Source organism: Corapipo altera, unplaced genomic scaffold (genome assembly GCF_003945725.1).
Source record: "Corapipo altera isolate COAL_440 unplaced genomic scaffold, ASM394572v1 65, whole genome shotgun sequence".
Taxonomy (NCBI): Eukaryota; Metazoa; Chordata; class Aves; order Passeriformes; family Pipridae; genus Corapipo; species Corapipo altera.
Genome location: NW_020884891.1, coordinates 6175494 through 6201415, shown reverse-complemented (window position 1 = coordinate 6201415; position 25922 = coordinate 6175494). Strand labels below are relative to the sequence as shown.

General features: G+C 44.3%; 1 protein-coding gene across 1 annotated transcript in view; it reads right to left on the bottom strand.

Annotated features, from left to right (window-relative positions):
* Positions 1-359: 359 nt before the first annotated feature.
* Positions 360-25922, bottom strand: part of GPC4 (glypican 4) — a 37754-nt gene continuing 12191 nt past the window's right edge. Inside the window, exons 2-8 of the mRNA XM_027645320.1 lie at positions 23711-24102; positions 13145-13310; positions 7304-7434; positions 6952-7098; positions 6417-6553; positions 4054-4229; positions 360-3131 (exon numbers count right to left, since the gene is read on the bottom strand). Coding sequence (XP_027501121.1) covers positions 2923-3131; positions 4054-4229; positions 6417-6553; positions 6952-7098; positions 7304-7434; positions 13145-13310; positions 23711-24102 — 1358 coding nt within the window. The 3' untranslated portion in view covers positions 360-2922. The remainder of the gene's footprint in view (positions 3132-4053; positions 4230-6416; positions 6554-6951; positions 7099-7303; positions 7435-13144; positions 13311-23710; positions 24103-25922) is intronic.

Sequence of the window (25922 nt, the reverse complement as noted above, 5' to 3'; positions counted from 1 at the left end):
ACCTGAGCTGTTAAAGCTTTTAAGTCCTTTTAAGGGCTGGATTTTTTTGTTCCAGCTCACTGGGAGACAGCACCTCCCATGCTGCCAAGGACACCACCTTTCTGTTTCATTTTGCATTTAAAGCTCGTTACCAACTCCATTAACTTTAATTATTAATTCTACGTATGGGAATTTTTCTTTAAATCGTGCTTATAATGGCAATGGTTATGTGGAAAAAAGGGAAATACTTGAAGGAGGGGAGTGCATGCTTTCCCTGAAGTCAGCAGTATGACTTGTCCCTACCCGTATGGTTTAGTTTACAAGCTCATGTCAGAGAGCCAGGTTCACACACAAACACAAAATAAAAGCAGGAACACAACTTTTGATCATCCTACATTGATGTTTACTCTTGTTTCCTGTAGCCCCAGGTGACAAATCTGTCCTTTATAGAGTGGAAGATCACCGTGGTATTAACAAAGTCAATTGGACACACCTAAAACTGATGGCAGGTCTTTCCATTGGTGGCTTGTAACAAATTAAGGAATAATAATTAGTAAGCAATTAGTTGTAAAATGATAAATATAAATTCAGAAGTGTTTTTCTTTTCTGAGCAGAAATGCTCAGAAGCAGGAGAATTTACAAGCGACTTTCTTACATATGAACACTTATGCCAAGAAGGGAGATGTTGGAGCAGGCAGCCCCTCCCAACACAAGAGCTTTTGTTCCACCAATCTCTGAACTCTGAAGAAGTTTTATTTTTTTTATTCTTTTTTTCTTCATTTAGCTCTGCTGGCCTGCCAGCTGGGTATGAGCCAGAAGGGTTATCCAGTCAGACCTTACTGCGATATATTTACAATGGTAGTGCATCTAAGGTTTATTTCACGATTAAAACTCAAATGGCTAGAACCATTTAAATAATTAAAGGGCAATCAGAAAATGCCATGAAACCAAACAAATCAGGAAAAGTCATGGAAACCATCAGCAATATTTAATTCAGAAATTCTCTTTGTTAGGGAACTTAGCTGAAAGAAAACAGCTGGATGTAGTTCAACCCTCTAAATTAAAAACAATCTAACAAGGTCTATAGGGATAACTCTTTCAGCTACATACTGGAGACCAGACTCACTTCTACCAAGTAAATGCAATAGCACTCAAAGCTAGAAAGGAAATTCCTCAGAACTGAGGTAGTTTCTAAGTATCAGCACATTTTCCAATTCCTTGCAAGGCAACTTAGCTATTTACAATCCATTTTTTCCCACACATAAATTTATAACTTTTTCAATTTTATGGTTCCATGATTTATTTTCTAAAGAAAAATAATCTAGCCAGAATATCCCTAACTCTACTAACATCATGTTTTAATAAATAACTGGCTACTTCTAGTAAAATTAAGCCTCCAGGATTGTTTATACCAGCCAAGAATACGTCTTTATAGCTTTGCAGAAATTTGGTGTGAAAATAAAGTTGAATATAATGCTGACCCTGAGCTAACAAGTAATTAATGCTTCGATATAAAAATAGAAAATTATCCTTTATGACACAAGGGTGGAGTAGAGCAAACCCTCTCTGGATTGCTCTCCTGGCCGGATCTCAGTGTCCAGTCAGACCTGAAGGCTACCCAAAGCAGGAGATGTGCAGAATAATTTTGAGTCTTTTCAAAGACTTTGCTTTCACTAAACTCTTTTAAAAATTATTTCATTTTTGTTCTTAAAAATATACACTTCTTTTATTCATAAGTTGCTGTTCACCACAACACTGTTCCAATCGCAACAGCACAGGTAGAGAGAGGAGAGTGTTCTCAGGTAGTGCCAAAAAGCTTCAGGTGCTGGACATCAGCTCCCAGGAGGCCAAACACCAAAAAGGAGGTGTCTTCAACAATGCCAGCTCCTGCCTGCTCCTACTCCCATCTGCCTGCAACAGTGCCTGCTCCTTCCCTTTTGCCCCCATCAGAGAGGAAACAAAACTCCGGTAGAAACAAACCCAAACCCCCCCGCCTACCCTCCCACAAAGGACTCCTTAAAACCAGAACCAAAACAATTAAAAAAAAAAAATCAATCCAGCATTCACCTAACAAATTTGCAGACAAGACACAAATTGGCATTTGGATCTGCGAGACGACAAGTTGCTTCCAACCGAACAAGTTTAATGCCTCATTCCCATGGGGGATGCACATCAGGAACTGACCCACGGGAGTTACAGCCAATTGTAAGGATCCTGGGGAGGAAATGACATCTCTTCTTCGTGTCTGCAGAATAGGAATTCTCTGTAGTCCCTTCCAATTTAACCAAACCTCCTGTAAAGCAAGCACAACCTGCTCCTGGCATTGATGCCCTATGCAAACAGGGCCCTTGGCACACTGACCAGCTCTGCCTTCACCTTCTGTTTTACCGCATAATAAAGACAAATGACTTCCACCTCTCTCCAGATAAGGCAACTAACATAATGTGGATAAATGGGAAGTTAACTACATGAAACATTTTCTGCTTGTTGGGCAATTATTTTTTCCCCATAAGATTACATGATAAATAAAACCTGCTTCTGTACAGATATTTCTCATTTCAGAAACACATACTTGTTACAGGCCAAGAGAAGACCCTGGGGTTTTTGTTTTCGTAAGAAATACAGCAAAAGAAAAAAAAAAAAAAGAAGTGATAAAGACACAAATGCAGAGCTAACTACAGGCTTGTATATACATTTTTGTTATCCACCTCTAAAATGGACTCTTGGTGAACGGGATAGACTGGTAGTCCCCGTTCCTGTTATTCCCAGAATAGCAAGGGAAAAAAAAATAAATCAGTATCTTAAAACCAGTGGCAACATAGTAAAAACTGTACACTGTTGTCCATTAACTTAAAAAGCAAAGTCTCTAGATGGTATAAAAGTGAAAGCAGATGCCTTCTACCTTTGATAATAAAAGTCTTTTCCCCCCCCTATGCTGCACAATTATCTCCATTGTCTTTGCATGGCCAAGAACAAAATGCTAAGGAGCAAGGCTGCTTGTGATAGACCGCTCCTGGCAGCGGCAGAAGTGTTCACGTTCTTATCGCTCTTGTTGGAGTTCCGAGTGACCTCGGTGGCGTTGAACTCGAACTCCGGGGAGCACTGCTGGAGCTCGCAGCCGCTGCCGCTCTCCTCCCCGCTGCTCTCCTCACCTGTGGGAGACAAACACACCTGCTATCCTCCTCTGCTGTCTGCAGCCCCAGGGCAGAAGGCAGCAGGGGGAAAAGGCAAGAGAATGGCTGTTTTGGTATTTACAAGATGTAAGCGTGGGTCCTGTGGTTAATGTGACTGCTGTGTGCATCTGTCAAACTTGGGCGATGCGTGCTTGCAGCCCAGAAAGCCAGTTGTGTCCTGGGCTGCACCAAAAGCAGTGTGACCAGCAAGTCGATGGAGGGGATTTGCCCTCACTACTCTGCTCCTGAGACCCCAGTTGGAGTCCTGCATCCAGCTCTTGGGCCCCCAACATAGGAAGGATCTACAGGATCAAGTCTAGAGGAGGCCATAAAAATGCTGAGGGGCTGAAACACCTCTCCTATGAGGACAGGCTGAGAGAGCTGAGGTTGTTTAATCTGGAGAAGGGAAGGCCCCAGTGAGACCTTACTGTAGCCTTTCAGTATTTCAAGGAGGTTTATAAGAAAACTTTTCAGCAGACCCTGTTGCAATAGGACAAGGGGTAACTAAAAGAGGGTAGATTTAGACTAGATATAAGGAAGAGATTTTTTTATGAGGGTGGTGAAACAGTGGCACAGGTTGCCCAGAGAGGTGATAAGTGCCCCATCCTTGGAAAGACTCAAGGTCAGGCTGGATGGACCGGGATCTGAGCAACCTGTTCTAGTTGAAGATGGCAGGGGGGCTGGACTAGATGACCTTTAAAAGTCCCTTCCACTGCAAACAGTTCGATGACTCTGTGGGAACAACCCTCTTCACACAGCCTGTCAGAGATGCCACTTCCCACCCTCTTTACCAACACGTTTACCCACAGCTGAAGGTTAACCAGCTATCCCCCCATGTTAGCATGAAATCCAATTAAAACAGAAAAAAGAAAAAGCAAAAGGCAAACCACAGCAAACATACTTATGTCAATGAAGTCGACATCGTTCCCACTGTACGCATTCTTCAGCTTGTTGGTCATCACCCGCAGAGCCATGATTTGCCGGCGAATCACCATGTCTGGCTTGGTAATATCAACCTCGACCTCTGGGTTGTTCACTTGACTTGCTAAGCCATTTCCAGTCACCGCAAAGTCATACCTGAAAAGAAACCATTCCTGCTGGTACCAGAGCTGCAGCCTGGCAGGGTCCCTGTGCCAAAGGGTGGCAGCATGGGAACCTGGCAATGCCATCCCTGTTTTCAGTCTGGGTGATACTCCGAGCCCAATGTGATCTTCCCACGTGCTAAACCTCACAAAGTACCTCTCTGGCTTCTTACCCCATCTTCCCTCCCTGCAATCTCTGCAGTATGTGGAAATAAACACTGTTTTCATTTATGCTGTGCCACATAGGCAGGGGAAGGACAATTTTCTCCCCAACTTGAAAAGAAAAAGAAGATCTGGGGTTTATAATAATAATGGCTTTCAACAGCATAAATCAGCTTGCTGCAGGCAACAGAGCAAAACAAGGTGCTGAGATGCCTTGATGCCCAGTTAGATGACATTTTTGGGAAAACAACCTTCGAGGCCATAGTTATCCCAGAGAAACCTATAGTAACTGTTGGAGGCAAGCGTGTCATTCTGGCTTTGCATAATGGACCTTAACCATCAAGCTGGGATACTGAATGTGTGCTTCTCACCATGCAGACATGAGATGCAATTTCCCTAATAACCCCAGCAGGAGAAACACCTGTGATGCTGAAGATGAGAAGCTGTAGCCCCACAGATCAGAGCAGGGAAGAGCCAAGCTGCTCAGCCTCAGAAGGCATGCATGCTCAGGTCTGAACACACGTACAGCCTCTTGGTTTAAAAGAGGGACTGAGCAACAAAATCCAACAGAACACATCTCCTGAAACCGGTCTTTGGAGCATCATCTTATAGAATAAGGACAGGACACATTTCTCCTTCCTCCAACTACCTGACTTGCTAGAAAAATCAGTTTAACAGAAGAAAACATTACTTTTCTTAGTTCTGATGCCAACATCAGTATCATGAGAGAAGGAAAAGCTTTTAGCACAGTCTACTGATTCTGGAGAACCAGGCAGTGAGATAAAGCATACGTTTGAAGAGTATGCTCAAATCCTGTCCTGTGTATGGGAGTAACAATGATGATGATTATAGGTAGTGGTAGTTTTGTTATTATTTATGACCAATATTATATGTTTCAAAGAAGTCAGAGACCAAAGTGTGGAAGACTACCAAACTTTTAGCTTCTCAGAGTCACTGGGAAAATGCTAACAGCAAAGTAAATTATCTTGCACAACCCCATATGCCCAGCTCCCCCTCTGCTTCCTTGCCCAGTGCTGCCAAGTCTCCATCTCTCCTCTGTACTCATGTGGCCCTTGCACACACTGGGGATACCTGCTATGAAAAGCCCCGTAGAAGCTGCTGATAAACAAGACTTCAGGAGGCAGAGCCATTTCTTGTCACAGAGACCCAAAGCATCACCCTGGCCAAGTATGGCAGAGTTTCAGGCACACACAAAACAGCACAAAATTTAAGTGGTATGTCTTAGTCCTGTGGCCCAAAAATATCAAGGGCAAAAATTGCTGTTACTTAGAAAAACTGCTGGAAAACCCTAGACAACTGTGTTTTTTTAATGGAACATCTTGGATTGTGCTTATTTCCTCAGTAAGCAAAGAGAAAAAAACCTTTGTATTTCCAAAATAAAAGTTAAACAGTTACATAAACCATATGACAGAAGAACTTTGGCTTACTCATGTGTTGGCAATTTCTTCCTTACAAGAAAAAAAAAAAAAAGAGTTTTGTAACTCTTTTTCCATCAAAAGTGTGAATGAAACCACTGGCCCCCTTGTGCCACTGACCTCAGCAGTGCAGAAGGTCTCCAGGCTCCATCACCCCTGCCCTTGCTCAACAAAGAAACCAGTTCCTGGTGCAAATACCAACTGGGAGCACTGGAGCAGCAGCACTGTCAGACAAAACAAGCATCCCTGCTCTGCGGCTGTGATACAGCATTTTGTACAGATCATTTCTCCAAATCCATAAACAACCAATAAGAGGCTTAAGTCCAAGAAGAGGTGCCCTATCTGGGTATCTACACTTAGTTCTCTCCTCTAAAGCAAACGCCCACATAGAGCTTGGACAACCCTTTGGCTTTGCGTTCCAGTTCTCTCATTTACAAAAACAAGAGGGGTAATGGCAACAGCCTGTCTTGGGAAAGCTGGAGTCACTCCAGTAGGAGAAGAGGATTCAGGGAGAGAGGCCAGCACACTGGGAAAGGCTGGGGCAAGAGGGAGAGGGTTAACAAGGGGAGGTAGCATCGCCAAACCTGCTCTTGGCGCTCCCGTTCCAGCACTCGTTGTCATTGACAGTGCCTACAGACATCTTTTCATCATTGCAAATATTGCCAGGGAGAGATGACCAAAACTTTTTGGCTTGCTTCAGCTTCTCTTTCACATCAGTAACCTATTAAGCCAGAGAAAAAAAGAAATACAAAACATAACCCAGAATACCCAACGCTCATTAAAAGCAAAGTAAGGAAAGTATTTTTTATCACAACAGACATATACAGGCCAGATCTTCAGGCTGCGTGTTTTGATGGTTGATTTACTTTTTTAATACAAAATTAAACACTGCTCCTCAAACATATATTACTCATGAGCCAAGCCTTTAGCACAGGCACTTCTCTGACATAGAAGCGTTGAGGTAATTCACGTCTAGAGCCATGGGCAGATTACACCCCTCAGAGAGTTAAAGACAGCCAAGGAATATTAAGAAACCCTATAAATTAAAAATGGAAAATTATACACTGTGGTACGCGGGTGTGAAGCACCTGCGTGGCACCAGCAGGACCAGGCACTCACCAGTCGGTCCAAGCTCGTGCCAGCAGCTGTAGTTGGCCGCTCCTCGGGGTTGTAGGGTCTGAAACGAGCACTGAAACCACTTTCAGAGACAGAGCGAGCAGTCCGGCCTTGGGCAAGTGTTTTTGGCTGGCCGCATCCCTGGAAAACCTACGTGAGAGAAGAAAAGGATTTTATGAAATAGGATGTCACAAAAGTCTCCCTTCTCCGGGTTCCAACTCAGCCCCTGCCCAAAATCACACATCAACTTTATATATATACTAGAAAGGGCATTCAGGAAAAAACATATTGATGAGAACAGCAAAATAAAACACACTGAATAAATAAATCCCAAATGTCCTCTTGGCCCATTTACCTTCTGAGACACCTGCATGCTGTTCTCCTGCATGTTCATGATCGCATCTGAAATTTTCACATCAATGGGGTCCATGACTGACTCAATGTTGAAGGGACCCTCCAGCCTTTCTGCTACCAGCAGCATTGAATCTAACACAGAGAGAGATGAATGAAGGTTTTTAATAGAGGAGCTTCAAGAATAACGGGTACAAAGGATAACTGTTTGAGCACACAGACATTAACCACTGCAGTGTTGCCTCTGACCAGTGCACGTCTCCAGGAAACATTTTGCTCCGTTCCCAGAGCCTACACCTTCACCAGGCACTTAGAGGCTGCCAGCACCAAATCATGGGCTCATATACATCAAAAGCCATGTTAAACAAGGGGGAGCCATTGCAGCCTGCCAACAGCAGCCTGTAATCAGCTCCTCCCATCAGAACAAGCATTACTAACAGCCTCCGCTCCGTGCTCATTTATTAAAGGTTGCCTTGTGTCATTTGTTTTTCAAGACTGCTTTCAAAGCCACTGGCTTCCTCATGCTGGTCCTGAGCACAAGACACCAACTTGCAAGGGTCCAAGATGATCCTTGATACCATTTCTCCCTTACAGACAGCTACAGGGTTTTTCATACCTGGGGAAGGCAAGGGATTGCACTCCCAGCATTACATGGACAATCTGCATGATGGAGTCTGCGTGAGAACAGTGTGAATGCTGTGCACTCATGATGTATTTGGCACATCTCTAGGCAAGGGGAGAAGGAAAGTCCCTCAGCCAGCACTGGGTCACTCCTCCTGTGCTGACATGCACGTCCTCATCAAATGCATCATTAAACACAGCAGCTACTGAACATCCACCACTTCCTCTGGGAAATTACAACTGGTAATTGGCATTAAGGCTTTCACCTTGTATTGTGTTTACATCCTCTCTCCGGTTCTCCTCTAGAAGGTGCCTCCAGGTACACACCTGGCACTAAGCTCTTGTTTCTTCTCACCCATCACAACCTTAACTGTGGTCCCTCAACCCCAAAGCATTTGCTGGTCTCATCTCCTGCATCACTTCATGATGCTCTGCCACAGACTCATCTTTTTCCAGTTGCATTTAATTCTTCAATTTTTCCTAGCCTGAGTGATGAGGGAGGTCAGGACACGACAGTCCCTCCGGCCCTAAGGAGCTCCTCCCTGCTCCTAAAATACGCCTGTTCCCGTCCATTAAGGAGAACAGGTGTTTCACAGTTAGTCTATTAATCTTGAAAAGTGTTTCTCATGACATTCATCCTCCTCCTAAGTGCAGAAGGTATTTTCAACAAGCAGAAAACTTCTGTGGGCTCTGGCTATCTGTTAAAGCCCTATAACGAAATCTGACATACCAAACAATGTAGTAATAGCTTTGCCTTAGTGCCCAAGTCATGTTAAACTACGTTAAAAAACCCACAAACTGGTGACAAATATACAATTAAGCTATGTGTGCATGTAAAATAATAATAATAAGAGGAAGAGAAGGACAAGTAATAATAATAATCCAACACCAAAACTCCCACATGAACTGCAGATGTCTTCCTAGCCTGTAAATCCACTTTTTAAAGACAATTCAATATTCTAAAGTTTTGTTGGGTGTTAGTCAAAGGACTATCAGTCGATTAACCCACTCTTACTCACACAGCTCCTCCAAGGTGTGGTTGTTTAGGGAGTAAACCTCAGGAGGAGCTGGAGTCCCCAGGAAAGTCCCTGGCTCTGCAGGCACACACCACCAGCATCAGTGACAGAGCTGTTGCAAGGCATGGCTGGAATTCAGCCGTCAGGGACTACAAGCAGGTCTGAACTAAATGCATTTAAAAAAAAAAAAAAAAGGAAAAAAAAAAGAAGGTAATAACAAATGAAACAAAGAGTCTTAGACTGTATTGTGGTGGGCTCCAATAAAGTGATGCTTCAAATCTCTGAGTAATGACTGCTAGCATGAATATACCATTGTGCCGGAGGAGAGAAAAATGCTTTTGATGTGCTACCAAATGGAGACTTTTGTAAACAAGTGGAGCACAACTTAAATGTGTTCATCATTGTCAAAGCTTTTGGGGTTTTTCACGCGCATAAAGAACATCCCGGTGCAGTTTGCAGGAAGCCGCTCATTTCAAATAAAAATATTATGAATAGACAGATAATAAAACACACAAAATGCACAGGGCTTTTAAAAAAAAAAAAAAAAGAAAAATCATTCCATTTTGTAACTACTTAATTCTCCGAGTGGCCAGGAAAGGCCACAGATCAATAAAGTGTTTGTGAAAGACTGAAAGGAAACATAAACCCCAATTCTTCTGGCTGTTTGGCATCTTTGTAAACTTTGAGCCGGGCAGGCCATCCACAAGACCATGGGAATGTAGAGCGAATTGGGTCCTTTGTTAGCAGGGGTGCCATGGCGTTCCATGTATCACAGCCCAGGAATGCAGCCTCTGCTTTGACTGCCGATAGAGAAAATGCATTCGGCCTCCAGCAGAGCTGCCAAAGCTGGCGAGAAAAGATAAGGAAAGTAATAACTGGAGTTGGGATTGATACAGGCAAGGAGCGCTAAATGAAATAAACTTTCATTAGGAAGCAGGGAGGGGAGAAAGGGGCTGAGGGTGGGGGGCTCTCCCTCATCTGCAGTTTTGATTTTGGAGGCATCCTGCAAACTTTTACCTCCCACCAGGAGCTGGCTGGTGTCCCCAGCTGCTGGCGAGCAGCGGTTCCCTCTGGCAGCCCCGTCTGACGTTAATAAGGCTGGCTGGGGTTCCGGGCACCGCCGGCACCGCTGCCCGCAGGAGGGGAGGACGCTGCTCCAGCACGAGGAATGAATCTTCGGAGCCATGCCTCTCCCAAAAAAGATTTTCCATTATTGGGAGAGAGGAGTTGATTATAAACAGCAATTATTTTGCCCCAGCTCTGGCGCAAAGTAATTGATATTTATAAGCCATGGCGAGGTGGCTCAGCTTTGCTTCATGAAAGTCTGGCAGAGTGAAAAATGTACCCTGGCCATGTGCTACAAACACACAGCATGACAAAGACAGTCTCTCCTCCCTGTGATGGGGAGATACAAGTGGATTTGGGGGGGAAAAAAACCCACAACCATCTAGCACCATCCCTTAAAGACCCTTTTCCTCTTGCATACATTTGTCCTTGCTACTGGCATTGAGACAATCCTTAGCAACAAAGCACCTCGCTCTCATGAAGGAAAGCAATTCTTTTGCATTGTGCCACCAATAATCAGAAACCCACATCTTCAGCCTCACTGTCTGACTTGAAGAACAAAAGGCAGTTTTCAGTCTTAACCCCAAGATCTGATTTAAAAGGAGAGGGAAGGAGGGGGAAGACCTTGACCATTCATTAACAACAATCTTTTTTTTTTTTTTAAGGGGAAAAAAATTCTTTGCACACAAAGTAGTACTCCAGATATGTATATGGAGCCTGAATTCGACATCTTTGAGCAGAGTAAACCTTTGTAGGGGAAAAAAAAAATCATGAAAAGGCACTGGAGATTAACACTGTTCATTCAGAAAAGCTCCAACCCCCCAATAGCCTGTTTGAAACAAAGTATACCCCTGTCTAATTGGTGTACAATTGTGTCAGGAATAGAGGGAGAGATAATTTAGATAGTTAAAGGGGAGAAAAGAGTACAATTCGGTCATTATTTCATACTCCACAGATTTAAATGGCACTTTGGAGAAATAAGGAATTACAAAGTCTTCTTGTCTCAAAAACCCTACAAACTTTATATTTGAGCTTGGAAAAGCTTTACGTAAGTGACTTAACATATAGACCCACTAACACACATGTGAGTATTTCATATGCACATGCACCCAAATTAATATAGACTTGCAGCATTTGTTGCAAGTTCTCCTGTTTAACTATCTTTAAATTGATTTGCTAGGTTCAAAATCTGATTTCGACTCATAATAAATCATCACCATAATGTGGCACATAAACTCATACTGCAAAATCGCATTGAGCTCATGCAGGTGGGTTTTTGGTATTTTGTGGAGTGGTTTTGAGAGGATTTTTTGGGGTCTTGTTTATTAATTTCATTATTTACATCTTTAAACACAAACACACAAGAGATTTGTGGCATATGCCCTGCCCTAAACACCAGATCTACCTAATTTAATTTGTCTCGAGAGGAAAGTTGAGATAGAAACCAAAATCTGGAACATAACCAGCACCTGTTCAGTTATTAAACTGTCTAAAGAAAGCACAGCTTAAATTTTCTGTATCCGTACTCCACTGCAGGCATCAACCCAAAGTGCAGGAACCAAGCAAATACTGCCAATAAACTTAACGAAGCTTAATACCATACTTAAGTAATGAGTGGGCAGGAAGCCCCTTGGGAAGGAAGCACTTCAAGAAGAAAGCTTTGCTTCCAACCTGGAATCACATGTATTTATTTTGTCTTGTTTAATAATCTTAATTATTGTATGCAGTCCCTATCAGTCTCGTGTGACAGGGCTCGCCAGCTTCCCCCGAGCTTTCGTTTTTAGCCGCATACCACCTACAGCAATTAGCTGCTTGTGCTTTTGTCTGTTTTCTGGCATTATGCCCTTCCCTTTCATGGGATTCCTCTTTTCTACTTGGACTAGATGTTTGCAAGTCTCCTGGCTTTGAGCTATTTCAGCAACAATTGTAGTTGAAATACTTAATATTCTCATGAGAAAGACGGCTGGGAGGAATGGGGGGGGCGGGGTGTCAGCCTCCCAGAGAATGACTTGGAAACCCAATTTAGTGTCACATTTAACTCCCTATATGGAGTACACACACACAAAAAACGCCTTCTGAAAATAACACCCTGCACATACCCAGTTGGCAGAGCAGCAAAGTGAAAATCCAGTGCACAAAACATGGAAAAACACATTCTAAGATGTAAATCTAGCCTCAAATGCCAACTATCAGCAATTTCCCTTTTTTTTTTTTATCTTGCAGCTCAATGAAAGGGAAATCTTTTCTTTCTAACAGTCTTTTTTTTCCCTGAGTGGGATGGGAAGAGTACCGCAGCCTTTTCAGTAGCAGCAGATACTTTACATGTGCACTTCATCACACATTAACTGGAGTGAAGCGACTGCTCCCAAAGGATGCTCAATCACAGATAAATCAAACCTCCTGGAAAAGGAGCACAAATGAAAACATTTAACATTATCTATTGCCTGTGCCCACAAAATGTGATGCATTGCCAATTCTGATGAGCCTTGACCCAAGGAGGAATTTAACATTTCAGTCTAAATTTCATGTATTGAATGATACCGTGTGTAAGCACGGAAGAGAAATAACAACCAGGAGGAAAAGGATGGCAAAAGCACTCACATAGCGTCACGCAAGACCTATCAACAGTGCAAAAGGATGGTGGCTGAGTGCCAAATGAGCTGTTTAAAAACAGATTCAGACACATGTCCTATTCAATTTTTTAATGTAAAATCCAGGTATTCAGCTTTTCCCAAAGCTCATCATGGCTGGCAGGAAGATTCCCAGGCTGCTGAAGAAGAAAGCTGGCTTTGGGAAAGACAGCTGTATGGTGACAATAATGTATAAGAAGTAGTATGGAAAAAACAGACTGTACACATGCTTGGTCCAGCAAGAAGAGACACTCCAAGCCTACAAGCATATGGCAGCTCCATGCTCCTAAAGCTTGCTGCAACAGAAGTCATTGGCATAACAAAAGTCTCATTTATTTATAAGTTGATGTGAATGGCAAAGGTGTGCTGTATAGAGGTGTGGAAGGAAAAGATACCCATTACAGACACCTGAAAAATCTGCTATAGCTCAGCACAGCCACTCACAAAGCCATTCAGGTGAGGGACATAGTATCAGTGTAGACTCATATGCAGTTTTAACCCATATTGCCTTACCCATAAAGATATTCCACTCAGCGTCCAAGTCCCCTTGGTTGGCTAAGCAGCCTCTCATGACGTTAAAGCAATAGTTGTAACAGGGCTTCACTGATACCAAACCTCGGCAGTGTGGGCAGTACATCATTTTCAGCAGTGCTCGTGTACCCTGTGGCGTGGGGTTCACCTTTAAAAGAGAAAAAGAGAAGAAAATTAGCACTCAGTCACTAACCCACACATTTACCCCAAGGTGCATGGGACAGAGTTGTGCAGAGGAGATGCAACAGGCTCAGCCATCACCATCACCATCCAGTCAGAGCTCCCTGTTTACATGGTCCAGGGATGTGGGGAACAGATGAAGGCATCTAGCTCACCTCCTTGGGTGTACCTGCCACTCCAGGGGTCACAGACAGTCCTCAGGGTTGCAAGAACAGGAACTACAAGGGGACACGCAGCACTCAAGCTCAGGGAAGGCAGTAAAATGTGACCAAGTCAAATGATGTCACACAAGGCTGCACTATCTGAGCCCTGCTGCAAGCATGTGCTGAAGAAGATGATGCTGAGATTTCTCAGGAAAAAGTGTCCAAAACAGGATATCTGCCACTGTCCCCATACCAAACCCGCCAGGAGCGTGCCCTCCTCCTTGGTGCACTCGGCTCTTCTGGGACAATCGCCCAGCAGGGCTCTCAGGCACAGAGACCAGCTCCTTTATCTCACATTCAGCTCCCGAAACACAGCATTTACATGACAGATACCCAGGTTCATTTACACTCAGCACTCATCACTCTAAGTAACAGTTCTCCCCACCCGAAGGAAGTGGCAGCTACAGCCCTGCAGCTGAGGACAAGGCAGGGAGGACCCTTGAAGCAAACGCGCTGACACTGGGCGTGCGAGCAGAGCCGTCTGCAGCAGGCATGTCACCCCTGAGCCCTCAACAGGGCTATTTTCCAACGTGACTCATGGTCATTCATGTTTGATTCACTCTCTGGCCCAGCTTCAAAACATTCATTGAAACCATTTCCACCCAGCCAGTCCGAGGAGCATTAGCTCCATCCCAACACACTAGTGCCGACCACATGGTGGGTCTGTCCAAAGTGTTGAACAGAGAAGCTCCCTTAAGAGCAAGTTTAAGTGTTAATTAGCCACATATGAAAACAGAAAATTTAGATGCAATCAGAGATACATTGACAAAACAAAAGTGGTCTCTGGTGTTTTAAATGATGCACCTGAGACTCCTTGTGAGGCATTTAGGGAAAGTGCTCTAAATAGGTTGTGATCCATGACCATGCTGGAGGAGACACACAACACCCCTGAAAAAGAGGGAAGTCACTCCATACAAAGCGCTGGAGATGTGGATGGCCTCCACATCTCATCTCTGGAGTTGGAAACAGACTTCATGGTAGAGAGGACAACAGGACTGAATGGAGATGAATGTACACAAGGAATATCTGGTACTGCACACATGCTGAGGACCTTACTATTGCAAAGCCAATCTCAGTGTGAAGGATATGGAGAAACTAAACATGATCTTCTGGTGCAAAAACTAGGTGGCAACACATGAAACTAGGAGCAACAGATTTTAACAAAAATAAAACAGAAAAGAAAAGCTACATAATCAGGCTGGCATCAGCAGAATTTTAAACCCTCTTTTCTTATGAGAAGAGATAATAGATAAAAATCTGCTGCTTCTGACAACCCCAGAAAGACCACAATTTCCTTCAGCAGGCAAGCAAACTGGTTACAGAGGCAGAAGGGTCAGTTTTCTGCAGCTGATTGAGCTCAGTGCTGGATTTTGGCTGGCCAGCAATGTTAATCAGACAGCATTTTACCCTTTCTTTGTCCATGAAGAGCCTGTTTGGCTGAGCAAAAGGAAACTCCATGTAGAAAGCTATTTGCGGTGATGGTGGAATCTGATTCAGATCCTTCAGAGAATATATACATTTTATATTTATATATATATATTTGGAAGGCATAGTGGGAGCAGGAGCCCTAGCAGAAAGCTCCCTATTGGGACAGCATGGCTTTAAAGCAGAGCTGGTTCAAACCCTGGGAATAGCTCAAGCAACAGAAAACAGCTAAATCAGATGATTTATAGTTGGAAAACTGGAAACAGACAAATGTAAAGGTATCATCTGCCATCCAGATGGTGCAGTCCTTGCATAACAAAAAAGTTGCGAGGATAAAGAGGGGACTGAATAACATCTCGCACCCAGAGACCAGCTCTGAAGGATGCTCCAGCTTAGCAGTTTACTTGTTTCTCTGATAAAAATCTATTCCTATGTCATTTGGCAGTAGGTGCCAGGACCTCCGTGCCTAGTCCTGAGGCTTATCAGCAGATCCTGGCCATTCTAGCGCTGCTGGCCCTCAAAGAAGTGCTCTGCATCCTCCTTGGGAAGAAAAATTAGGAAAATGTTGATAGTACCAGCCAAGTGCTAAAGTAGTTTGAAGCTGAATGAGGAGCAGGAAGCTTCCCCAACCCTATCATGGAAAGCTGCAGCTCTATGGGAGGGATTGCATGGCAGTGAATTGCAAAAACCCACATGCAGAGCCATGACCCAGGAGGCCCCTTCCCATCTTAGGTTCCCCCCTCGCCCCACGAGCACCGAGCGGCTGCAAGCCTGCAGCATCCCCTGCTTTGATATTTCATAGGGGTTGATCTTTAAGAATCCCAGCAGATGCAGGGGAAACTGAAGCTGCTTTCCCACGTTCCATAGCAGACGATATGCAACGGTCACTTGGATTAGGTCCTTTGAACAAAGACCCGGGATGATTTTAAAAGTGAACGAGGCTTCGCTTCCTTCCCCACGTAGGTTTGTGGCTCTGAGTCCTGCACAGAGCTGAGCAGAGGGTGCTCACAAAAGGGTAATGGAAAAGACAAACCCCGGCCTGCAGTGACTGCTGAACTGAGCCCTATTAGCGATGGACATCACCCACAGGGAAGCTGTTAAGTGTGCAATACAGCTAACACAGATAAAGAGGAAGACAATGGACAAATTCATCAGTCCAGAGTTGACACTTTATGGTGCCAGAAAGCAACAGGAAGGCACAAGCAGATATCACCTCTAAGAGAGACTTTTGGGTAACATTATGAGCAATTACACCTCGTTACAACAGTGATAAATGCTTAACTGCTGGGTATCACTGCAATGAGAACCTTAACCCCTGGCACAGGGCCCATACCCGGTCCAGACCAGCTCTGGCTCTGTCAGTGGGATGTGCCATATGTTGCACTGGCAATTCTTCACAAGCTTTTAATGCTGGCCCTGCCACACCAGGTGCAAGCTCTTAAAACACCATTGTATGTAACAGTAAATCCAGATATGCTTTGTTCTAGGGTTGTGTTTATCTTGGAAAGCAACTCAAGTTCATTCAAACTCTACTCTAGAATGACCCTCAAAACCAAATAATCTCCTTCCTAATAAAGCAGAGTCCCAAAGAAAGCTTTATTTGCTGGAGAGGATTTACTCTGCTAGATCTGAGTCCAGGTACTAGTATGCTGCAGTACACATACCCTGTAAAAGCTTCTAATAGAAGCAAATGCACTCCAGTCCCTTCCTTTTATCTTGTGAAATTTATTTCCTGTCCATGGCATGCCATGCCACTGCAGCAATCCATCACCCTGTGGTTTCATGTAAATTACAATTTGTCCATATCTATACGCTTTGTCAAACGTGAAGATTAAAAGCTGCTAACAGACGTGTTTTGGCACTAATCTTCACATTCGTATTGAACTTGGTCCTTAAAAATACAGATTTGCACACAATTTACAAAAATTAAGAGAAAAGAAACCAATCCTGTGCTTAATGCAAACATTTTGTATCATATTTGTTGGGATAACTCCCCTACTCATATTGACTGGTGAAGGTAAAATCATGTTCTTGTAAAAGTGCCACGCTCTTGGCATAATAAAATCTGGTTTTTGATGGTACCTTGTCATACCCATCCCATTTCTGAGTCTCACATAAGGGAAACTGCCTTACATCCTTAGCCTTTTCCAGCTCACTAGCAATTGCAGCTGGATGCATACATCAGGTAGAAACTTCACCATTAAAGTATACAACTATCAAGTGCAATGCCTTGATCACAGCCTATCACAAAGCCACCAAAACTCAAGATAAACTGATCTGTACGAGCAGTCAAAGTTCAGAAAAGCAACTAGATTCTTTTTTTATCTCCTTCCCAAGGCAAGGAATAGCTGAGAAAGGATGACAAAGCTCCAGCTATGGACAGTCCTGCAGGGAGCTCCCACCAGCTGCCAGACAGCCAGAGACACATTTCATTCTCCCACTCTACCCTCAAGTTAACATTAAGAATGTTAATAATAACATTTAAAATCCTGTCAGCTTTAATAACTATTTATAATAACACTGATAACTCAGGCTTTCTTTTTTTTCCAAGCTTGCACAACAACAGTGTTGCCATGCCAGCAGCACAGCCACCAGAAAACATAAAAATCCAACAATCTGAAAATAAACGCAGTGAAATTACTTTTGTTTTATACTGTGTTTTCTTTGCAAAAAAAACTAAACGAGGGCAATACTGGCTAAGGAAAACTAAAGGAGTAACTTCTCAGTGACATGGAAAGATAATTTCAGAAACACACTTCAAAGTTGACTGTGGGATGCTCCAGGTGAGCAGTCAGCTTAGACAACTGAGGTGTCATCGATTTTTAGGACCAACACAACCTTATTTGCATCATTTTTTCCTTCTCTCAGTGCTGTGCAAGAGCATCATCTTGGCACACACTGGTCCAGACATTCAGCTCACTGTGAGGCAGAAGATCACTCAGGAGGCTCTTGGTTTGCTTCTCCACCCCAAATATTCCAATGAAAGTGTTTTGGAATTAACTACGCATTTAACCAATTTTGCTGGCCCAGTGCTAGGACATGAATAATTTAGACAGCATCTGTTTCAACCACAGAGTTAGGCCTCTGAGGTCTAGCATAAAGGAGCATATTTAGGAATGGTATTTGGGAACTGCAAGACACTGTGTCTCATCAGTATTCACTCCCCATGGTGATGTCTGCTGCAGTTTTATCTTTTGCAAGGAAAAGTTCAAGAGTACATTTATGCTCAATTCCCTATTTACAGCTTGCTCCCCCCCACTCCCGATGAGGAACAGCAGAGCTCCTGAGAATCACACCACTGGGGACTCAACCTGCTCAGTCCTAACACTAGAGTGTCAGAAGTGAAGCACCATGTGCTTGTCTTCCCCAACAGGGTAAAAGGGACCTCAGGGCACCAAGTGGATGCCTCTCCCTCTGAAAACTTAAGTAGCAATGCTAGGGTCAGCATATCCTGCTCCTGGTACCCTTGGAACCAAAGGGCCTTTCACACCAAGCTTGTTCTCTGCAGGACCTGCCTCTCCCTGCCTCAGACACTGCAGATCACGAGCAACGTTCTGTTTGCTTTAATGAGCAAAACAGCAGGAACATTTATCTGTGCAGCTACAACCAAAAACATCCTTAGTTATCCCTCACATTGTTTTCAAAATTAGCACCAGAACCACAGAGTGCAGGGGGAGGCAAAGAAAGAAAAGAACAAAACCAACCCAGTGGACTGAAGGGCTCCTGCATGACGCCATCGGCTCCAAACCCACAGCCACATCCACGCGCTCTCAGCCCCTGAAATCTGCAATGAATGCTGCTCCAGCATGCTTTGAAGGCTGTGCCTAGCACAGACCCTCGGATGGCTGGAGCTGAGGCAGATGCAGTCACATTCTTGGCAGGTCTTCTCAGGGTCATCTTTGATGTGGAGAAGTGCTTGGTATTGTTTGCTGCATTGATGTTTGCCCTTGGTACGTGGAAGGCAAGGTCCTTGTGCACGGCAGCCCCTCGGTCTGGCCCCGCAGCTTGTAACCCACTGCCTGGACAGTACTGCCCCTTTGGAGGACCCCCTGCTATACTAAAAGGGCTTCTTGGCTTCTCTGGCCATTTCTCGGTTGCCCACAAAGCAGAAGTGTTGCCCCTCTGTCCCCTCCAAATGCATGCACGCAACGCATTCCATTTCTGTCACTTCCCTGGCAGGGTTTGCTCTCGCCTGAAGGCTGCCCAGCTTCGTTGCATATAGGAACATGAACTTCTTCCTGAAAGAGGATTACAGTCACATTCCCCTTAAGTCAAACCAAGGACAAAGACCGCACAGAGGGAGGTTGGACCTTGGCTCTCTGACTAAACTTTTAGATCCTCAAATGGTGGTTACAAGGGGCATAACTTTTACCCAAACGAGAGCTCAGCGCCTTATTATCTGTGATGACAAACAAGCCTCGTTGTTTTGTTATTTTCATCACTGCTTCTCCTAAACCAATGTCTGGTCCACGTTCAGCATCCACACCGAAAAAGACAGGAACCACAGTTCAGGGACACAGGTCAGCGGTAGGTTGCTTGACAGAGGTTCCAGTCTTAACTTATACTCCACAGATGCCAAGGCAGCTCAGAGCAAAAGGGGTTAAAAAGCTACCAGGCTCCCACTCCAGCTCTGGAGCGGTGTGGGAAGGCAATCACCTGTCCCCTCTGCAATTCTCTTCATAAACAGTTGGAAGAAAATTCCCTCCTTGGCTGCTATCATTACACTTCCTTAGGGAAGAAATGCCAAGACCAAGAAAGCTGACCTCCTCCACCCGCCGTGAACATCTCCAGCAGTCTCCTCTCATCTGCTAATGTCACCTGAGGACAGCAGATGAAGAGAAAAATTATTTCACACGGTTCATATCTGTGCTTCCAAACTAAACACCGTTTCTTGCATACAATTTTCAAGCTGCTGCCTTTCCCAGGGTTCCCAAGGACAGGCTAGAAGACCCTTTCCAGCAGCCCAGATGCTTTGGTGGCACATGCATCTCAAACGCTTGTTGGGGAGGTAGTTCAGGAGCCTCCTGAGCTCCCAGCAGTTCTGCCTCAAATGACAGGACATGAGGGCAAGAGGGAAAAGTGGTAAAAGAATCCCAAAACAACACTTCATCAGCATAAATTTCCTGGGGGGCTCCAGAAAACTCACACCACCACTAAAACTGCAGGAGATCACATCTACAAGTCCCAGCCTGCAGGTGTGTGGAGAGATGGTGATGCAGATGCAGTGATTTGATGCCGTGTGACTGCACACTTCATCTTCCATGTGCCTCTGCTGCCGACCTCCAGCCAGACCTCCCCTTCCAGCTCCTCCTGACCCTACCAAATGTTGTCAGAGAGCTCAGCCCTTGATTTCACTTCTTCTCCCCCCACAAACAGGGACCTCTGCTCCATACCTGTAGCTGACTCTACAAGCCCCACTGCACTTTGCCCTCAGAGGTGTCATGACCCTCAACCAGGCTGTGGTTTTAATTGCATGCAACTAATTACAGGAACATCTCTGCAGCTTGAGAACTGCCCAGTTGCACGTTCTCATCCTTTTTTGGTCACTCAGGGCTCTGGCTTGTATTTGTTCCTTTTTTCCAGCCCTGGCTGGGGCAGGAAATGTCACTGCTGGCAGCAATTTAACCCGGCTGACTTCAGCGTTTGTTGAGGGCTAAGTAGCAGGTGAGTGATTAGGGGATGGGCAGATTTCCGTCTCCCGAAGGCAGGGGCAGGAAGGTCAGGGAGAAAGCACCCAGTGTCAGTAGATGACAGAGGGAAGCGCCGGAGGCCCCCAGCCCCTCGCAGCCAACCCCAGAGGCAGGGCACATCTCTAACAGGCAGAAACAGCATCCTGAGTTTTCTCCTCAGATCTGTGTTCAGGATAGATCTGGAGAACTTCGTACTTTTTTGCTCCAAAGGAGGGAATTTGAGGCATGAAGACTCGAGCATCAAAATTGTAGGGTTTAGACATAGTTTGAAAAACATCTGTGCTCTCTCTCAAAACCATACAGCGTTCTCTCTGTTGTGTATTTGGGCATAGTGGCACACCTGATCCATTCAAGGCCAAATTAAAAGTTATTTTCTAGCATTCTGACTTGGAAATCAAGCACACTTTCAATATCCTCTCTTCTTTTACTCCTGTACTTCCAAACTCACACAAGAACAATACCCTTCTAAATGCATCTCCCTAGTGAAGATGTAAAAATATCTAGGATCATTAAAAAGCCATCAAGGCCATTCCACTGTAAAGTGCTCTTTACTCTCCTGATAGTATCCCGGGAAAGTATGCAGCTAGGTCTTACAGTAGTTTGTATTTCTCCTTCTGAGGATTTTCAATTAAGTATTTTTTACTTACTTGTTACAAAATGCATTAAAAGTAAAACTAATTTGCATTCCTTTGGACATTTTTTCATAAAGAAGAATTGAAGATTTATCCCTCAAATTAATCCCTGGTATAAGCAGTCATTCCACTACAACTCCTGAGTAAAAATAATAAGGAAGCAAAGTCAATGGAGTCATTATACAGAGCTCAGCAAAGCCAGGCTAATCTATATGTAATGTGGGAAGCCCCAAAACACTACCACAGAGCAGCAGGCATAAAAACATCAGTTTTTAAACTCACGTCTAGAATTTCCCATTGTGTCTTGCAGAAACGTGATGTTAGATTTCCACTGAATGAGATTAAAACACTAGAGAAAAGATTATTATTTCTTCTACTGCTGCAACTAAACCTTAGGTATTCAGCAGCAGGGATTTTTGTTACTGCTTGGAAAAGTCAGTCTGTTGTAGAATTTCCAGTGCAACTTGTGAAAGTGAAGTGGAAAGTGCAGCAACTGTGATCGTCCACGGCACGTGAGCTATTTTTGCAGCTGCGTGGGACTGTGGGTAGCTTTCCACACTCGAGCAATTAATTCTAGGGTTGAAGGCAACTCTACACTCAAGGATCTTCAAAAGGGAAAGAGAAATCACGACGCCACCTCGGGTTCACGACTCTGATTCGTAACAGATGCGGGGACCGTAGCCCTTGTGGTTCCGTGTCAAGTCTGGAGACGTTTTGATGAATTCTGAGCAGATGGAGCATAAACACGATCCCTCACCCATGCACATTTACTGCCTACCAAGTGACTGCACATTCCCGAAACTGTACTGGGGCTTAACGGCCAGACCTCCCACCCGAATATTTCATCCACACTCTACAGCAGCACAAACACTATCCCACAACCACAAGATCTGCCACACAGCCACAAACAAGGGCCACCAAATCTAAAACCCCAACCAGGAGATCAGCAGGCTTGGCCAGTGACCTGGCACAAAGACACTCAGCCCCATCTGGCACAAACCCTGCCTCCCACCACAGGATGGCATCCCCGAGGCTGGAAGATTTTGTGGTCTTGTAAGAGTCACCCACATGTCACATATGGAGCTCCACACACCCACCCTCAACCAGCAGCACACATCTAACACATCAGACACATCTAACTTGAGAGTCATCACTATCAGATGGGGAGTTGAGGGATCCAAAAACCTAAACCTGCCACTGTTAACTTACAACTAACTCCCAGAACTTGGATAGATTAGTATAGCAACTCTTGCCTTGCTAATATTCTCTGCCCTGCCAAACTTGTGGCTTATTGCAGTCTGTTTTTCTCATTTCTCTTCAAGAAAAATTAATGTGGAAGCAGACTTTTTTTTCCCTATCCTCAGAGAGAGTATTTTAATATTATCCCTGTAAGTCAAAGAAATTTGAATAATTATCTCACTTAACAATGCTGCTTGTGCTGCCTACAAAACTGCATTCTGCTTCTAAGAGTGTCTGAACACTCTTCTTTCTTTTTTTTTCTTTCCTGGCACTTAGGCTGATTCAAACTCCTGCCTGCTCTTTCAGCCTGGTGTTTTATTACTCTGTAACCAGGTAGAGAGAAAGTAAACCTCTCTGCCTGATTAAATTATTACAATAAATCTTCTACAGCCTAAAGGAAATGAGCTGAGTTTGTTAAAAGGAAATCACTAATATTTGTTATCTTACATAATTATTTTAAGGGGATTATTGATTGTTCCCTACACCATACAACTCTGCCTAAAATTAAAGACAAATTTCATGTAAAAAAAAAAAGTCACCTCACTTAAACAACTCCAAAGTGATTTATATGAAGAAGGAGGTACATATATAAGTAACCAACATATTGCAGCTGTTTGATCCCCCCAAAAAATGACCTTACCATAAATGTCTGAGGTCTAACTTGTGCTCTGTGTGTGTGGCACCAAGTACAACTGGCTTCTGCCCTGTGCACGTGACTCCAGCTTACTGTTATCACAGAAGTGCTGTTTGCTCATGTGAACTGCCTCTCCCCATGCCCAGGGTGAGGAGCAAATCATCAGCTGCTCCATTATGGATGCCTGTAGCATCCATGACTCACTGTAATTTAAAGGCAATATTAAGAAGAAGATACGGCCATTACACAAGCAAACATGGTTATTTCCACTGCAAAAGATATTTAATTTCCTGCTGTTACTGTTCCCTAGACAGGAGCAAAGCATCCACCTGGGGAACATTCCTGCTGCTGGGCTGCAGCATTAGACAGTGGTGTCCCTAGAACCTGACTCTACCACACAACAGCGCAGCCCACCTAGATAGGAGTTTGTCCCGCTTGCACTCAACTACCACCAACACCTTTAGGTACCAGCCAGGACAACAGGGAAAGATGCTACTCATCACGGGTCCACAGGACACGGGGAACAACCACAAGACGGAGCTCACCGCGGACACTTTGCTCACGACGTCCCTCGCGACGGCAAGGCCCTGTGCGAAGGTGCGGGCGGCCACGAAGGCTCGCGTCACTTGCAGCTTGAGCTTCCGCGGCACGTCCCCAAAGGGCTTCAGCTGCTCCGTGTACTTGCTGACACACTCCAGGTACTCATCCGTGAAGTGGTACTGGGGGTTGACCAGCCGGAACATGCGCTCCAGCAAGCGCGCCCAGAACTCGTTGAGCATCTCCTCCAGGTTGACGTTGCCGCCCACGTAGTAGCGCTTCAGTTCCACAAAGAGGTCCTTGAACAGCTCCGAGTTCTGCATGTACAACCGGCCGTACGTCCGCACGAACATGTCGTTCAGCGACTTCTCAGCATTCTCGAGAAGCTCTTTGAAGAACTCTAGGAAAGAGGAAGAGAAGATATGGTAAACATGGGCATTGGGTTGTGTCTTCACACACTTCTACAACCACTGCTGTTGCTTAACTGGAAAATTCAGCACAACGAGACCACCATCCAAATGAAATGGAAGGTTAAAGGACTCTCTAAAAATTTTCAAATCATTTCTATACCTCAAAATTTTTGATTACTCTTCATAAACCAACCTCCACAACCTCTCTCCAGGTTGGATGACTTTGCATAAGCGAAATTTCTTTTGATGTAAATCTGAATACTGTGACAACAGTCAGCAAAAAGACAAAAAAAAAGCACCAGTTTCTTATGTTTCAATTCAGCCATCTTAAAAGAAGTCATTTCAAAGCACAAGAGTATCGGAAAGAAAAAAGGTGGTTTTGTGTAAAAACAGATGTTTTACACAAATGGGTCTTTCTTTTCAGTTCTTGACAAATTCTTTTTCCAAAATGATCATAAACCAGCCTCAAAAACAAATAAATTTTAATAAATTTTAAAAACAAATCCAAAAATCTACCTGTTGGTTCTTTCTCTGTCCTGCAAGTTTGTCATCTCTCAGGGCAGGGTCTGCCTCTAATTACCTAATTGGTCTTGATTGCAGACGGGGCTTCAGACGCTTGTAGCAGTGAAAAAACTCCCATAATTATACCAGAATTTGCTCAAAATCCAAGGTTAAACACTTGGCAGAAGAACAAGAGATTTTTCAAATGACAAAGGACAGACGGGGGCCCTCGGGATTTTTATCACTTTCTAAAAGCAAATCCCCACTTTGGTTCACCCTCTGAGAGCACTGGACAGCCGATAGAGCGGCTGCTGCCAAAGTGTCTTGGCAGTGCACCTACATCTCCAGCACTGATAACAAGCTTACCTGATGATGTCTGGCATGTCAGACGCAGTTTAAAGAACATGCCCTGCCAAGACCATGCCACCAAAGCCTTGGCACATGGGTCTAAGCACAAACTACTCTGACAAAAAACCTTTGCCTTGGAGATTTGGCATAGACGAATTAAAGCAAAACACAGGGGAGGTGTCCACTAGGCCAAAAGCACTTGGGCCATTTTGGAACAAAACTCTGTTCTATGTGGCCTTGGGAAGGAGCTAAGGAGAGCGAGGGTGGGTGCTGCTGAGACAAAGCATCCCGTGCTGCCTGACTGCTCCAGCCCCACGGGAACACCGGCACCCTGGGGCGCGGGCGCAGCCTCTCTGCCGCTACGCACGGCACGGGCAAGGGAGCATATTATTTTATGCATGCCACCAGCAATTGAGGATTCCGACCTCTGCTTTTCTGTGACTCATATTCAATAAATATTCTTTAATAAAACATGCCTCTGTGGTTTTTTAAATCCTCAAAGGAGCAATGTTTAGGGCCAGAAGTTGTTAGAAGGAGGGGAGGGGAATATTTTGGCCCAGTGTGAATTTAAACCTTGTTAAAAGACATTAAAAGTATGCTGAAGTTCAGATTTTCGTCTTCAAAGTGCTCCAGTACAAACAAAGCCTAACACAGAAAACATTTTCTGGAAAAACTGAAACATTCCTTGAGTTCCTGATGAACAAAGTCATGGGGTCCAGTGCCTGACATGGCTGTATATAATGCAGCCTCTTAGGAGTACAAGAGAAATGATCCAGGGAAGAGGAGATTGCTTTCAAACACCCAACACGTCCTCTGTCCAATATCAGCAGGAACCTCCACTTTCGTTCCCATGACTGGCATTTCCTCTCCAGGAAGATTTTTTTCTTTTGAGTTTATACTATAGAGATTAACTTGGTATATATTAATTTCTAATTCACTTAATCATTTTGAAGGTTCACTT